Below are 15,979 nucleotides of genomic sequence, written 5' to 3'. Positions count from 1 at the left end.
ATATGGTTTAGTGGTGGACTTGGCATTGCTAGGTTAACAGTTGGACTTGATCTTAAAGGTCTTTTACAACCAAAATGATTCTATGATTCTAAGACTGACCTTCTAAGGTAAATTATAATCTACACGAAAGAACAGATACGAGAGGATGATGTTGTAATGTTTGAAAGTCTTGAGTTTAGCAACTCACTTTGGCATGAATTTCATTGTCTGCCTAGGAAAAATTCTTTAGTTACAGAAATGAGACCTAACTGATTATCTGTCTTTTTTAGCATGGCCATAGTTGCACTCATTCATGCTTCTGTTGCCCTTACTTACCTCTGTGTGTGTGTGAGAGGGGATGGTACTAAAGATCAAATAATTTCCTGCAAATTATGAGAGACAAGGAATAGATAGAGTTAGTTTCTGACCATGTTACTGTAGAGAACCACATGTGAAATTTAAGGTCAAAGGCAGTTTATATGCAAGTGTCTTACAGTGATGTATGTCTGACTTCAGAGACAATTTGTTTGTTACTCACCCTGAGGAAAAAATGCACAAAGCTTGTTACATGTACCTCTGTTTTTTTACAGGAGAGACTTTGCTTACCTCATCACATTCTGGAGGAAAGGGGTCTGGTGAAGGTTGGCCTCACAGTTCAAGCTCTGCTTGAATTGCCAATGTTGAAAGTATCTCAGCTTTCCTCCATATGACATATTCCAATCTTGGAAGCTTGACAACTTACCATTCAATCTGTTGATCTGGATTGCTTTGAGGCAGTTCAGCTTCCGACGTGGGAACACCCAAGCCATCAAGAACTAGTATCTGTCCAAATGCTGTAGAGAGCCTTACTTTGGAGTTGTACATGAAAACCTTGGAGTCAGCTGACAGTTAACTGAACATAAATTTTCCTTTTTTTCTTTTGTAGTTGAATGCACAAAGACATCGTGATAGCATCAGGTTCTCTTCTCTTTCCAGTTAAGTTAAAAGCTGCCATTTAACATCTCAGTGTTAGTTAAATGCTGTATTTCTTTTCCTACATTGAAAACGTTTGAATTATTTTTGAAGTACAAAGCACACCCTCCCTTACTTTAACCTTTCAAGTCATTAATTTGATTTAAAGGTAGACTAAAATGTAGCGGTGGTATGATGGTAAATGCAAGCAACTGGTCACTTGTAATCCACTTTTACTCTCTCAGAAAGCTTAATATTTACATTGGGTTTTGCACTCCTGGTTGTAACTTACACATTTCTAATACTGCCAGTATTTAGTCTGACTGTATGGTGATGACACAAGACAGTATACAATGGGAAAAGGACACATTTTATTGAGTTTTTTCGAGTCTTCTAGGTTGGTGCCAAATATTTTTTTCAGTTGTACTGTAGATTGTTTACATGTGAAGTGCCTGTGTAATTGATAACTCTTAATAGTCTTAAACATTTTTGAAATGTCTTTGTTTAAAATAGATAAAATTTTAAAATATTTTAATAGTTTTTTGTAAAATCACTATGTGAAGATTCAAGTAATGCTTCACATTTTTGATGTTGGATGTTTTAAGTTTGTTGCACAATTTAAAATTGGTTATTTTGTTGTCTAATAACTAGAAAATACTGTAAATACTTCTTATTTATGATATTTAATTTGATAATACCTAATCACTTTTGGGTTAATGTATTGTTGGACAAAAAGGTGTCTTCTTTGTTTGGGACAAATATACATGGTGAGTAAGACATGAGGACTGGTGATGCATACAGAGTAATTTGGGACATTTTGATAAAACTACCAAAATCTCAGGTTTATGCTGTGACTTTCAGGATTTTGTGTAATATTGCTCCTGATCTCACATTACATTTTCACAACAGGTATAGCCATAATTTAGTTGAGAAATATAAATGTTTATAATTTTAGTGTTTATGGGATTTGTTGTGTAATTAACACAAGTGTGGCATAGCACACAAATCAGTCTGTTCAAACGTCACTGTGCTGAGACATAGGACTTTGCTGGATAAATGTGACAAAGAAAAATTTGCACTGTGGTGGTTTATTGAAATTTCCAAGTTTATGTATTTATTTGCTTCTGCACAAATTCTTAGTGTTTTGAGAAAATTCTGAAACCATACATGGTTGAGTTCTCCAAACAAGTTGCAAATAATTCCAGTAATAAATCTGTTTGCATTAATTTGTTCTTCATTAATAGGTAGCTCAATTAAAATAATTCTGTCACAGATTTTCAGTTTCAGGCTAAGTTAATTTTGATTGAAGGATATGTTTTCCAAGTACACAACAAGATTTGATTTTATTCTTTACATTTGATCAAGACCCCATGTAATATAATTTGTCAAAGAATGGAAAAGGGGTGTAATGTACTCCATACTTAATTTACTATAGTCCTTAATTGCTGAGAGGAAAAATAACCTTTTTTTTTGATAACAAGTGGGGTTTTTTAATAATTTTTTTTTTAATCCATGTCATTTTAAATCCATTAAGACAGCTGATTCATGTGTAGTAGTTAAAAAACCGCTATTATTTGTATACTGATTTTTTTTTTTTTTTTAATACAGCTCATGGCAAGGCTGATGTAAAACTTATTTGCAAAGTCCTAGGTACAAATGTTAGGTTACATAAATACTTGTTTACAGAAACTGCATTGCTTTGACTTATGGTATTTAAAATCTCTCTTGTTTTTTTTTTTAGATCATTCACATTATACACATTTTAACTCATCACATACTCATTTCATTAAAGGCAGTATCTGAAAAGTCATGCTAAGACTAAAGTGAAAAAAAAGAGTATTCATTAAGCAAAATCCTTATTTGCTACATTTGAAGAGCACAAGCATTCAAAAAGATTAAGCTGTTGTCTTCCAATTCTTTGGTCTGATATTTGACAACAACAAAGTTTTATTTCAGTATGTTAGACATGGAATTGCTAACTCTAAATCATCACTTTTCAAAAATGATCTACAGTACTCTTTCATTGTCATATTTAAATATCTTTTCTGATCATAAAGCAACATTTTTCCTACTGGAACTAAATTTATAAAGTTGTATCACTGTGTAAACATGAAGAATTACCTTGATATAGCATGTTACATCCATTTTTTTTTTTAAGGTTAGCTTGTTTCATAAATAACTTGAAAAACGGATATGAAAGAATTGTATTCATTTTAAGTGGTATCTATGAAGTTGAAAACTACTAAAAGAACATTTTAATTTTTTTTTTTTTTTAGTTCTCTGGAGTTCTTCCTCCAAAACCTGCTAGAAACAGTTTTATTTTGCTGTTCATTGGAAATTATTATGGGAAGGATAATCATGACTCTTCCAGGGCTTTTTTTTTTTTTGGTGTTGCAATGATTAAGGCCTTCAGGTATCCATAGGAGCAATCTGAGGAAAAGTCCTCTTTTTCTGGACAAATCTTTTCTCATCTTTCTTCGCTGCTTTTATAAATAATGCTAATCTAAAGATTTGCTAAAACTGGCTTTTCCCACCATAATCTTTTTTTAGAAGCAACTGCAGAAAAGGTGCCAAAAAAGGTTTGCTTTTTAAGTTTTAATTTTAAAGCAGGCTGTGGAAATTGTTGCTGTGCTTTCTGCATAGGAATTTGCCCTTTCCCCTTTCTCCCTTTCTGTTTGATTCCCAGCATCATCTTAAGTTATTTTTGTCTCCAGATGTAGTAGACTTCACATTGTTTATTACTGCATGACATTTTCCTCCTTCATCTTTACTTTTTTTTTTAAAGAAATTGCTCCAGTGGCATTGGTGAAATACTGTGATTCCAGAATCTCTGCTCCCAACATTTAGTATGTTTGAGATATCCTTTTCCTATTTTGTATAGTATGCCATGCCATTACTTAATACTTGGTACATCTAATAGGATGGTTAAAAAACAAAAGCCTTGCCCAATTCCTATTGTAGTAGCTCAGTTTTTACTTTGGACTTGAAGAAAAGTCAACATTAAAAGCTTTAGGAAACTGCATTAAGATTTTTCTAATACATTTAAGAGCTAATTAGGGTGCTTTTGCTATTGTGAATTATATACAAAGTTATTTTAATAATGTAGTATGAGCTGTAAATTACAGAGTGGATGCAGTATGTTGTACATGCATGACCTCTGACTTAAGCAATAATGCTCCAGATACTGTGAGATCTTAAAGCAGTTCCATTAAAATGATTTTAAAGTGTGGTGACTTCTCCACACATTTTCTCAGAAATGCTTCAAACCTATTATGTCATACAGCTAATCCAGTGTGCTGGCTGGGACACTGCTGGGGATGCAGAAAACCATCAGTACTCATGAATCTGGAGGCCTTCCAAAATATAGCCAAGACCTACAATTATCATAAGATATAGAGAAATACCTTTGAAACAATAAACAACTGACATGAAATGTAAGAATTGCTGGGTAAAATTATAGCTTCACTGAAGTCAATCCAAGTTCTGCTCTTGACTTCAGTAGAGATTTCACCTTTTTGATTTATGAAACATGTGAGGTGGAGACTGTAGCAAACATGGCTTCACCTTTTTGATTTATGAAACATGTGAGGTGGAGACTGTAGCAAACATGGCTTAAACTTGTTCAAGACTAGGAAATCCTTACTGTCAGCTTCTTGAGTAGAAATAGTGATCTCTAGTAAGTGAAAGGAAGTGGTGAAATTCTACACTGATTAATTTTTTTTAATAGAAATTTTCCAATATGCCAATTACAGTATTAAGATGGCAGCAAAAATTACTTTGAAACACAGCTTTCATACTATGGGAATGTATTTCACCCCAGTAAAATCAGAGGTGGGGACTACAATCAGTTATTTACAGCACTGAAACTTTATTTCAAATATCATTTAGTGGAATTCTTCTCCTATTTTAAGATAAATCTGTAGCCAAATTCAAATAAGAGTGAAAAGGCATCTGTTTTCATTAAAAGCAAATTTCCATGTGTCTTCTCAATGCTGAAGAGAAGGACAAAGACCTGGCACTTCTCCCTTTTGCTGATTTAATTGCTTTTATGAAAGATAGATGCATCTAACACTGCTGCAGTCTGCCTGTTTCTCTCAGAATTGTTCTGTGTTCTGTTGCAGAGATAAAACATGTTAATAATTCAGCTGATTTTAACTGAAAGCAACTTGTGGGAATTTTTAGCACTTTGTGCAGATAGGTGATTTTAGATTGGTAAATCAGTTTTCTCTTCTTCCTCACTGTGTCAGGCTAATGTGTGTGTTTCTTTCATGAGGTACATCATATTAAACAGTGATAACCTCTACTTGAAATTTCAACAAAAGCAAATAAAACACCCCAACACTCACTAAACTGGTGAAATATTGCCTGTTTGCGGGTGACCCTTCAGAATTAAAAAATAAATAAATGGAAGGGCAAAGTATAGGTCTCCAAGGAGAGGGGCAGAGATTGACCTCATCAATGTTTTCAAATATGTAAGGGGTGAGTGTCAGGGAGATGGAGTTAGGCTTTTCTCAGTGGTGACCAGTGATAGGACAAGGGGTAATGGGTGTAAATTGGAGCATAGGAGGTTCAAGTTGAATATCAGAAAGAATTTTTTTACTGTAAGGGTGACGGAGCCCTGGAACAGGCTGCCCAGGGGGGTTGTGGAGTCTCCTTCACTGGAGACATTCAAAACCCCCCTGGACACGTTCCTAGGGGATGTACTCTAGGGGGCCCTGCTCTGGCAGGGGGGGTTGGACTAGATGATCTTTCGAGGTCCCTTCCAACCCCTAGGATTCTATGATTCTATGATTGATGATGATGATGATTTCATGTTGAATCACTTCACAGTGAAAAGCCTTTAGATTTAGCAAAGAAGTGGAAGTATTGTACCTACTTCATGCTGAAGGAGGCGGATGCTTAAGTACACGTAGATTTCTTTGAGGTTACAAAAAATCTGACATTGTTTTCCCAAAGACTGTAGTTTGGATAGCTCTGTCCCAGTGCTGCAAGTGTTGATTCTGGAACGTTGCCCTTGTTAAGCCCTGGGTTTGTACCTCCTGGCTTTGTGACAAGACTGTGTGGCCTCTGTGGTACTGAAGCTTCTGAAGGAACCAGCTCCTTGCTTCGTGCTGCACAGGCTGCGGAATTCTTTGAAATAGATGTTTGCAGTCTGAATAAGAGGAAGGAGATAACTTTAATAAGTGATAACTTGAGACTTAATAGGTAAGTAGATGCTTATCAATATTTAATTTCTAGCAGCAAAGAATGATGTAGTGAGACAGGAAGATTGCTCTAGGAACTGTAAAGCTTCACTGAGAATTGCACCGGGACCCTTTCCAGGTTGGTGTTGGGTCCTCTCAGTGAGTCAGGTAAACCAGTGATGCTGTTTCTTGTTCCATACACAGCCCACTATGGAATATACCCAATTTGTTTACAAATATAGGGAAAGGCAAACTGTATTTTTAAATCACATATTTTATGACATAGATCGTTTTGGTAAAATAATTATGAAGGTAAAAAATTATTATTCTCTTCCTGTGAAGAAATTTTCTGGTGATCTTGACTAAAATAGGAAAGATATTTGATAAACTGAGTTTTAGTTGCACAGGAGCAGTTCTAGTTCTGGCAGCTGTGTTTTTCACATAGTAAAATGCTACTTTGTTTGATAGGTCTTTAAGTATTTCACACAGTACAGTTCTGACAGCATATTGTGGTTATATGCAGTATTTGTTCCCTCATTGGTTTTGACCGTTTTTTGGTTTTTTTTTTTTTTTCTTTTTAAGATGGGAGGCAAAATTTTTATAAACTACCTGATTAAATTCTATGGAAGGAATACAAATTATTATAAAAATTACGTACCCAGTCATTTCTAGTTCAAATGTTATATAGCCAACTAAAGAAGAATTTTTGATGTGGCTTTTCCACACACATTTTAGAATCCTAATAATAAAACAAAAAAGCCCAAAAAGGTCTTCCCAGGACTATTTCAGTATCTTAGCAGATATTAAAGAAGAACAGCTCAGGCAGACAGAAAATTTAATTGTTTTGGGAAACTTTCCATTTTGTTAGTGCTAGACTTGACCTTAGAGGTCATTTCCAATGTAAATAATTGTGTGATTCTACAACTTAAGTAAAACCAGAATTTCCCTCCATAATTTTGTAACTGAGCTACAACATGAATTTAAAATGAACTCTTGAAACTGAGGATTTCCTCACTTCTTTTAAAGTTGTGTGAAGTAAGGAAAATGTAACATTTTTTTCCCGCAATAGTTTTATGAAGGCAGATTGTGAAATAGAGAATATTTAGAAAAAAAATCACAGGGATGTTTTTTTTTTCGTTGTTGTTGTTGGTTTCATTTTCAAATTTGAGTCCTCCAGTGAAATCTTCCCAGAACTGCAGTATTTGTTTAAGAATTAGTTGTGCTGTTCCTGGCATGGGAGCTCCCATTGTTCAGTATCAAAATGCTTTCTGGAGCATGTGCAAGGCTGTGCTCTTCACATGCACTTTATTACAGCTGTGTTTACAGAAATAATGTGTTACATTAAGCATTTTTTCAGCTGTGGGAACTCCTGTCTGTACCTGTGCAGGTCTCTTGTCCCAGCAGGGAATGCAAGGTGTGATTCCCCTGAGGGGCAGTGCAAAAGGGTTGCTTGGTGGGTTACGTTGGGAATAATGTGAATACTTTTTACTGTTTGTAGTGTGTAGAACAAGGAAAATGTGATTGCTTTACAATTATAATTCAGTTTGTATTTACTTTATTTTTGTAACTCGTGGTAATCCTCAGAAATTGCAACGTAACCAGATGATGAAGGTGTAAATGTGTGCAGGACGTGGCAGAAGTAGTTCTGAGGCACAGCTGGAGAGTGATGGGTTAACAATAGATGCTTAAATTGTGTATATACCTGCAACATCTTTGGTAGTGCATTTTAATTCATTTTGCTTTTCATGTTCTTGTAAAGTGCATCTTCCACACTTCTGAAGATTGTCGACTTGTACAATACTGTATTAAGTCTTTTTTTTCAGGACTTCCATTGTTGATGGAACATACATACATGTTTCTTTTGAAAAAAAATGTTCCTACTGTTATTTTTTTGTAAATAGCATTTTGTATTAAATTTTCATGGATAAAATCTACATTTCCAAAACTGTACATACTCTGTGTGTAAAATACAAACTGTTTCATAACTTTTATGTAGTGAAGTTATTCCATTTGATTTCACTTTAGGTTTTATATATTCGTAGTAAATAATGAGAATTTGTTGAATGTTCTTTCAAATTGTTGGTGTTGTCATTTTTATAGAGAAGTGACCTGCCTCATTACATGTCAGGAAATATTCTTTTATAGTGACATACAAATGAAATGTTAACTGTTAGTACAGGGAAATATAAGAGACACTTATATATGGTGTTAGGACTTCAGTTTTGACCAACGGGGCCATTAGTGGTAAGAATATGTGAAGATGCCTTAACTCATAGCAGGGTCTTTTTCCATTTACACACTTTTCCTGTCTTACACAATATGAAAACCACCCAGTGTCTTATAGCATAAATATTTGACAACAAAAGACATAGATTTTTGAATCTTGCTAATAATGAACTTAATCCAGTAAGGAAATAGCTTACTGACAGAGGTAATCTGCTTCCCTTCTGTTCCCTAGGTTGGATCTGGCAATAGCACAGAGCACCTTTGGTGTGGTTTGCAGTCATTAATTGGTAGGTCCAGCTTTGGGGAAACAGAACTGCCAGGTTTTGGAGCTGTATTTAAGTTAAGTTATACAAATAAGAGGTTAAAATGAATTCTAAATGACAAAATTGGTTTTACCTTAATTTCTTTCTGTTTATTGAAAGATACGGAAAATTTTATTGTTAGATCTGAATCTTAAAAGTAAATACTCTCTTTCAAAAGATGTTTTTACCTACGAGGTATTTTATTCTGCAACTGCACAAACCCAGCTGTTCTTTGTCTCCTGATGAAGCACAATTTGGCAGTCTGAAGCAGAAATTGAGAAAAAACATTACAGAGAAAGTGTACACCATCCCTTGACAAAGGCATCTAAACAGCTGGGCTTTTTTTGCAGTTATCAATGAGGGATTTGTGGTTGAAATGGTCTCTAAATCTGTTGGTCACTTTCCAGCTAGAAAAGGCTCTTAGGGTCTACTAAGGGGATGATACCAGGTGCAAAGGGCTCTGTTCCAGACTGGACTCCAGGAATTACAAGATTCCTGTCTGCGGTCATCTTAATGTGGAAGGTCACTGTTGAATTATGGAAATATTTTGAGAAAAAAAAAAATTATGATTTCTACATGAGGTGCATTCAGAGAAATTCAAAATTCATGAAAATTTGGAGTGTCTTTTTTTTTTTTTTTTTCCCGCTTGAGGTTGCCAGGCTGCCACTAACAAGTATGTTCTTTTCTATTGAGGTTATTAGCTGTGGATAACATGGCTCAGAGCCATATTATCTTTTTTCACTGAGTGTTTTTTCACTGAGGTGTTTTGTAAATGGCAGGTTCTAGCTCTAAACAAAATGTTTACAACACCTGTCTTGGTAAAGGTGTCTTATACTGTAATTGATTCCAGCAGGATTTGAGAACTAATGGCACTGACTACATTTGATAGATCTTTGTTTCAGTGCTTCCTTCACCCATTGGGTCCCCCGGAGTAGTTCTTGGGTCTGTATAGGTCTTGCTCACTGGAGCAACTTTTTCACATGTCACACCGAGTTTGTTCAGCTTCTATTTCCTGAATCAGGGGAGAACTACTGAAAGAACATTTTTTTTTTTTTTTTTCTGTTCAAGCTTGAAATCTCTATCTGTCTTCACAGTCTGTCAGATACCTGCAATATATGTTCACATTCTGTGTCTGCTTTTACAGCCTCTTCAGGGTCCTGCTTACAGTCCAGTTTTACATTTTGCTGTCTTCAGCTTCTGGTTTGCATTAGTTAAGATTAATTGTTATGACAGTAGCCTTTTAACTTCCCCCTCTGATCAAGATATATTTACACCAGTGATGGGTGTAACTACAGTGTCCCAGGCTAGCAGCATAGTTCTGATGCTCTTAGTTTGTGGAAAAAAAGAGAGAGAGAAAAAATTAACTCATCATACATGGTTCCACAGAATTCTGTTTCTGGTTTTGTGTTCAAACACATTAATCAGTTACTCTGAGTGGCTACAAATTACACTCAAGTGGTTTTTAGAACCCTTCCAAGACTATTTTTCAAAAAATTTGAAGCTTAATGTTACAGTGATGTCAGCGGATTAAACCTATTGGTGGTTTTAATTAGTTAAGCCTTATTAATAATGTAAATTGATTCTTATAATTCGTACTAATAATATTCTGATTGTAGAGCCAAAGAATAGATTATAATACAATTATGTAGTTTTCACAGCTCTAACATTGCCTTCAGAACTGAATGATGCATTACTCAGCACAATAGATCATAGATGCTAGTAAGGGCAATATAAGAAGAATTAGAACATGTTGGCTTGTCTGAAATTCACATGTGTTTGTTAAAGGTTTGACTTTGTATCTGAATTTTCGTTATAATGGGAACATGGAACAACTAGACTGTATGTGGAACCTCTATAGGTTTGGGGTTTTTTTAGCTGACATTTAAATGTTACAAATTGACTGAAATACTTGTATTTTTCAGCAACTCAATAAACATCTTTGAAGTATTGTCATAGTGGCTTTATTATGATTATTTCACTAACAGAATTAATGCATTTTTTCATATAAATATACAGATGAATACAGTGTGTCTGTAAGATTTCTAGATCAATAGTCATACATTGGATAAATGATAAATGAGATGGGAAAAATCAAAAAACAACAAACAAAACCAGAGAACATCCTGTGTTTCTGATCCTGTAGGATCTCTGCTTATATACCTGGTTCTCTTGCAATGTCCATGATAAAGACTTCTATTACTATATCCATAGGAATAAGGAAAACTAAGTTCTTACTTACTTACTCTTACTTACTCCAGCACCATAGAAAGTTGAGCAAAGGAAAGGAGGATGATCTCTGAATACTTTCACTCATATAATTTAGAAATGGGTAGGCAGTATTAAATTTGGTCACAAATAATGTTTGTGTTACAGCTCTTCTCCATTAATCAGTAGGTGATGGATGTATCCAGTTTGTACGTTTCACTCTGTACTGAAATGGTAAGTTTGTTCTGTTCTTTTCCCATAGAGCATTTACACAATGATGAAATTCAGATATTTCTGGCAACAGTGATAATTTCACCATTTTTTGGCTCAAGAAACATAAACTTTCGTTTCCTGGGAATATTATTTAAATTATGATTGCATAGTTTCTGGTGAAATGGCAGGGAAATTGTCAGTTTCCTTTCCCTTGTCCTTGCCAACCAAGGACTGCAGAAGAAAAGAGGTAGTAGATAGAATTAGTATTTTTTGACCACCCCAGTGCATCAAGCATCATTTGTTACTCAATGTTCCTGCCCTTCTGTCTGCTTATCCATTATTGTAGCATTACCTATATGTGGCATCACTGAACCTTATCTTTGTGGCTGGAATCTTCAAAGCACCCCTTGCCATTTTTTCACTTTTTCTGCTGGCTTAGTAGCAGCCTTAGCTTGCTGGCTCTGTTTTACATGTGCTCTTTTCAATAACTTGCACTAATGTTTTGTTCTAAGTTCTTCCATTACCAATATAAGAGTTCTGTTTCGTTCATAAATTGAAATGACAGACATATTTAGGAAAAAGTATCTGATTCAGGCTTTATATGTGCCATAATTGGGATTTAATTTCATTTGTTTTGATTATTGGCCTTTCAGATATCAATGAACAGCATGAAATTCTGTATTAATTAAAAACAGACTCGGAGTTGCCGTAATGTGCTTAGAAGACATCTATAAAACAGCAGATCTCATCTCAGCAGTTGTGTTCCCACAGGTACAGGTGGAGAAAGAAACCTCTCCCCCATCTGTTTTTTTCTCAGTTTGACATTTACATAAAACCAAGAATTCCTTATGCACAGAAGGTTTAGTTTCATTTCCCTAAATAGGAATTTTTTTAAACCTACATTTATTGTTGTCTTTTTAAGAATCCTGACAAATTAATGTCCAAATTGACAGGTTACTCTTAGCATCAAAAGCTGTAAAAGCATGGAGGTATTTTTAACTTTCTGATGTACCACATCTGTTTGCCAATATTGCAACTTGAATTTTCTTTCCAGCACTTCTGAGCGCAGGTCATGCTCTGCCTACAGACACTGAAACCCTGGTGTTTCAATAGTTGATGACTGCTTCTGATCCCCAGGAGTACAGAGGTTCTGCTGTTGATCACTTTTTTAATAGAAAACACATTTAGTTGAAGTTTATAAAACATGAAAAACTAAGTAAGTACAACAGACATGCAGTTAAAAATACAAATCTGGGCTGGGGCCAGGACCACCTAAAGGGGTTTCACTTCTCCATCAGATTTCACCTATTAGACTCTTGACATCCCTTCACCTGCTTCCCAAACAAGGTGAGCTCTATATCTGCCTCCTCTATAACCCTTGCCTCAATAAAATCAAGGGCTTGGTAGAAAACTAAACCATGTCTTGCTTAAATTTTAAACCAGTTGCCCAACTGTTAGTGGCTTTGAGTAATCTGTGCCCAGCAGGCTGGGCCAGACAGTCTCCAGAGGTCTCTTCCAGCCTTGGCTCTGCTCTGCTCAGGCTGGCAAGGATCTGCTTGCACTGCAGCTGTGAGCATCCTCTGATCTGCACGTTCTGCAGTGTGCTGACCTGCCTGCTGATTCATTGGGAACCTAGGACAGAGCCTCAGGCACAGCTGTGGAGAGTGGGTTGTGCCAAATCCAGTGGGTTTTTTCGGTTTGGTTTTTTTTTTTTTTTTTTTTGAGAAATATCATAGAACTATAGAATAGCTAGGGTTGGAAGGGACCTTAAAGATCATCTACTTCTAACCCCCCTGCATCCCTGCATGGGCAGGGGCACCTTCCACTAGATCAGGTTGCTCAAGGCCCCATCCAACCTGGCTTTGAACACTTCCATGGAGGAGGTAGCCACAACTTCCTTGGGCAGCCTGTTCCAGGACACCCTCACAGGTAAGAGTTTTTTCCTAATGTCTAACCTAAATGTCCCCTCTTCAAGTTTTAAGCCATCTCCTCTTGTTCTCTCGCTACCTACCCATGCAAAAAGTTCTTCCCCAGCTTTCCTGTAGGCCCCCTTTAGATATTGGAAAGTCACTATCAGGTCACCTTGGAGCCTCCTCCAAGCTGAACCCCAACTTGCTCAGCCTGTCTCCAGCCCTCTGGTCATTTTAGTGGCTCTCCACTGGGCAGGTTCAAGGAGCTCCATCTCCTTCTCATGTTGAGAGACTCCAGAACTGGACACAGTTCTCCAGGTGGGGTCTCACAAGAGCAGAATAGAGGGGGAGAATCTCCTCCCTTGACTGACTGTCTCTGCTTCTTTTGATGCAGCCCAGGACAGTGTTGGCTCTCTGGCTGCCAGCACACACTGACAGCTCATGTTAAGCTTCTGGTTTACCATCACCCCCAAATCCTTCTCAGAGCTGCCCTCAATCCAACCTGTATTTGTGCATGGGATTGCCTTGACCCAGGTGCAGAACCTTGTACTTGGCCTTGTTGGACTCCATGCACTTTGCACAAGCCCACTTGCTGAGCCTGTCAAGGTCCTTTTGGATGGCCCTGCCCTCCAGTGTGTTGATTTCACCACACAGTTTGGTGGTGTCAGCAAACTTGCTGAGGGTGCACTCAGTTCCACTGTCCATGTTGCCTACAAAGATTTAAATAGCACTGGCCTGAATACCAACCCTTGAGGAACACCACTCACCACACATGTTCCTATATGTTTCATATGTATGTAAATGTATGGAGAACACATACGTGCTCCTGTCAGATGGCAGAACAGAGAGTGGAATATCTCTTCACAAGCAAGGATCTCTATTGCTGGTTAATTTGTTAGGCATGCTGTGATGCTGATAGACTGAAGGAACTCAGAGATTTTTTTTGCCCTGCCCCACATCATACTGTTTAGTTAAACTCACACGTTGAATGTACAGTTCATGTGTTGTGATGCCATGAAAATCACCCACTACCATAGGCCAGAATTTTTTAAACAGTGCTGGAAACAAATTTCAAACCAAAGACATAATATAAGGCATTTGAAATTGGTCTGCCAAAATGATTAAGGGTGAGGAGCATATTTACTTGCCTTATTTTTTCATTCCCCCCCAAAAAAAGGAAGACAACAGTGGCTAATCTGTGTTCTGTTGAGCAATCTTCCCCAGTGGGGAAGAATTTCTGACCTCTGATGGATGTTTTCTCTTCCAGATATACACAGAAAACATAAAAGTATGGGAATATTTGTTTTATGCTTGATATTCTCAGACTTTAAAATAAGAACCCAATGAAGGACACATGTTGTGGGCTGTGGAAGATAAGACAAGCCAAGGCAGTTTCCCTTGTGAAGCTGTGGCATCCTTGCTTCCCCTGGAGCAACCTCCCTGTGGTGCTGGGCTGCCTTCTGTCCCATCCCCCCACCCCCTTCTTCCTTCCAGCACACACGGAATCATTCCAGGATCTCCAGTCCTCTCCCCTTTTCCACAGCTGCCTCTCCACCCAAGGCAAGGCAGGCAGGGTGGGCACCAGGCTGAAGCAGCAGCTCTTGGCCCAGTAGTGACAGTGACAACCTCTGCCCATTGCTACCTGCAACCCCTGGAATTCAAGGTAAAGTCCTGGAGCAGTGAGGGAATGACCATTTCAGTGACTGACTGTGAAGAACTTTCCTACTTCCCCTGTCCCTGGCAATACATGGTTTTTCTTCAAACCCTGTTTATTTATATCTAGTTTGGCTTATAATGAGCCATATCATATAATGGTTTGGCACGGACCAAGGGACTTGTCTTGAGGGACCCACTGGGAAGTGTGAGTTCACTGAGAAAGCATCAGAGTCCCCATGGGATGCTCCCAGGGGCTTTCTGCAAAGAAAGTTGGTGCAAGACTTGGAGGTGTTTCAGAAGTCAGTTCTTCAAGATTCAGAGTTATAGTCTGATTAAAAGTGTTTTGTAAACTCACTGCTCAGTCAAGTTGTGAGAGATTTAGGAGAGTAACTCATTTTTATGCGAGTGTATCTTGTTGCACTGACAGGTTTCAGGAATGTCTTTGACAAAAGCAGGCAAACCAGTGAGTTCCTTTCATTAAAATCAGTATTTTTCTTCACTCCATTAAATCTTCCTCTGCCAGTTGAAACCCATCTTCTAAGTGGCAATTGATTAACACGTTGATGAAGGGTTTATTAGTGTATTTCTTTAAGCCTGCTGAAATATTTTTCCTTGTTGTATATCTCTATAGTATTACTCAAATGTACCTCATCAACTCTTTGTGGTGTAGGGAAGCCTCAACTAGAGAGCTTATTGAAAGCTCTCCTTTCACCAGGGAAAGGCAGAAAAGGGATTAAGGAAAGGAAATTGCATGCTGATTTTCAGACTTAATCCAACACACCCACAAGCACATGTACCCTTAGGATTTCTGTATTTCTCATGCATTAGACATAAGATGTTAGGTGTTAACCAATGTTTTTGCGTGCAGCAGGCCCAAGCAGTCTTCAAACAAGTTGAGCCCTGCCTGCAAAGTGAAACTGGAGCAAATACCAGTAACTGATCTCCTATTATGCTATCCCAGTTTGGGTTTCTTGTGGAACGTGACAGTGCTCAAGCATGAGGAATGCAGCGGGAGAATTGTATTGTTTGGACTAAGAAACATGGGCTTTCCTGGTTTTCCTTATTTTGCAAGTAGGCCATAACATTTATCAGAGCAAACGCTATATTATTCCTCACAGAGGGTAAAATGTAAAGTTTTTTCACAGCCTGGCAGATCCTGCCCTGGCCAGGGCAGTGGCAGTGCAGCATCCTTCTTAGAGACAAAGGTGGAAGACAAAAATGAAGTGAGAAGGAATTGCCAGATCCCCCAGCATCCAAGGTCAGGGCATTCAGCTGTACAGAATATCTGTCCTTTACACTTGTTATGCTGTGCAGTGATCATGCCATAAGGACCTCTGCCAACATCTCTAAACTC

General features: G+C 37.4%; 2 protein-coding genes across 11 annotated transcripts in view; both read left to right on the top strand.

Moving 5' to 3' along the window:
- LRCH2 (leucine rich repeats and calponin homology domain containing 2) overlaps nt 1-3,309 on the top strand; it is a 36,800-nt gene extending 33,491 nt beyond the window's left edge. For all 3 annotated transcript variants that reach the window (XM_071758046.1, XM_071758045.1, XM_071758047.1), the window contains one exon: nt 570-3,309. In XM_071758046.1, coding sequence (XP_071614147.1) covers nt 570-689 — 120 coding nt within the window. In that variant the 3' untranslated portion in view covers nt 690-3,309. The remainder of the gene's footprint in view (nt 1-569) is intronic.
- Nucleotides 3,310-5,742: 2,433 nt separating this feature from the next.
- IL13RA2 (interleukin 13 receptor subunit alpha 2) overlaps nt 5,743-15,979 on the top strand; it is a 32,931-nt gene continuing 22,694 nt past the window's right edge. For 2 of the 8 annotated variants that reach the window (XM_071758057.1, XM_071758054.1), the window contains exons 1-2: nt 5,744-6,135; nt 11,015-11,080. The gene's annotated coding sequence lies outside the window, so the exon portion shown is untranslated. Of the gene's footprint in view, nt 7,149-11,014; nt 11,081-11,712; nt 11,831-15,979 lie in introns of all 8 variants that reach the window. The other 6 variants (XM_071758052.1, XM_071758056.1, XM_071758048.1 and 3 more) reach the window with 6 other exon arrangements.

Source organism: Heliangelus exortis, chromosome 14 (genome assembly GCF_036169615.1).
Source record: "Heliangelus exortis chromosome 14, bHelExo1.hap1, whole genome shotgun sequence".
NCBI classification, from domain to species: domain Eukaryota; kingdom Metazoa; phylum Chordata; class Aves; order Apodiformes; family Trochilidae; genus Heliangelus; species Heliangelus exortis.
The sequence above is the reverse complement of the archived record's forward strand: the minus strand, read 5'-3'. Positions and strand labels throughout refer to the sequence as shown.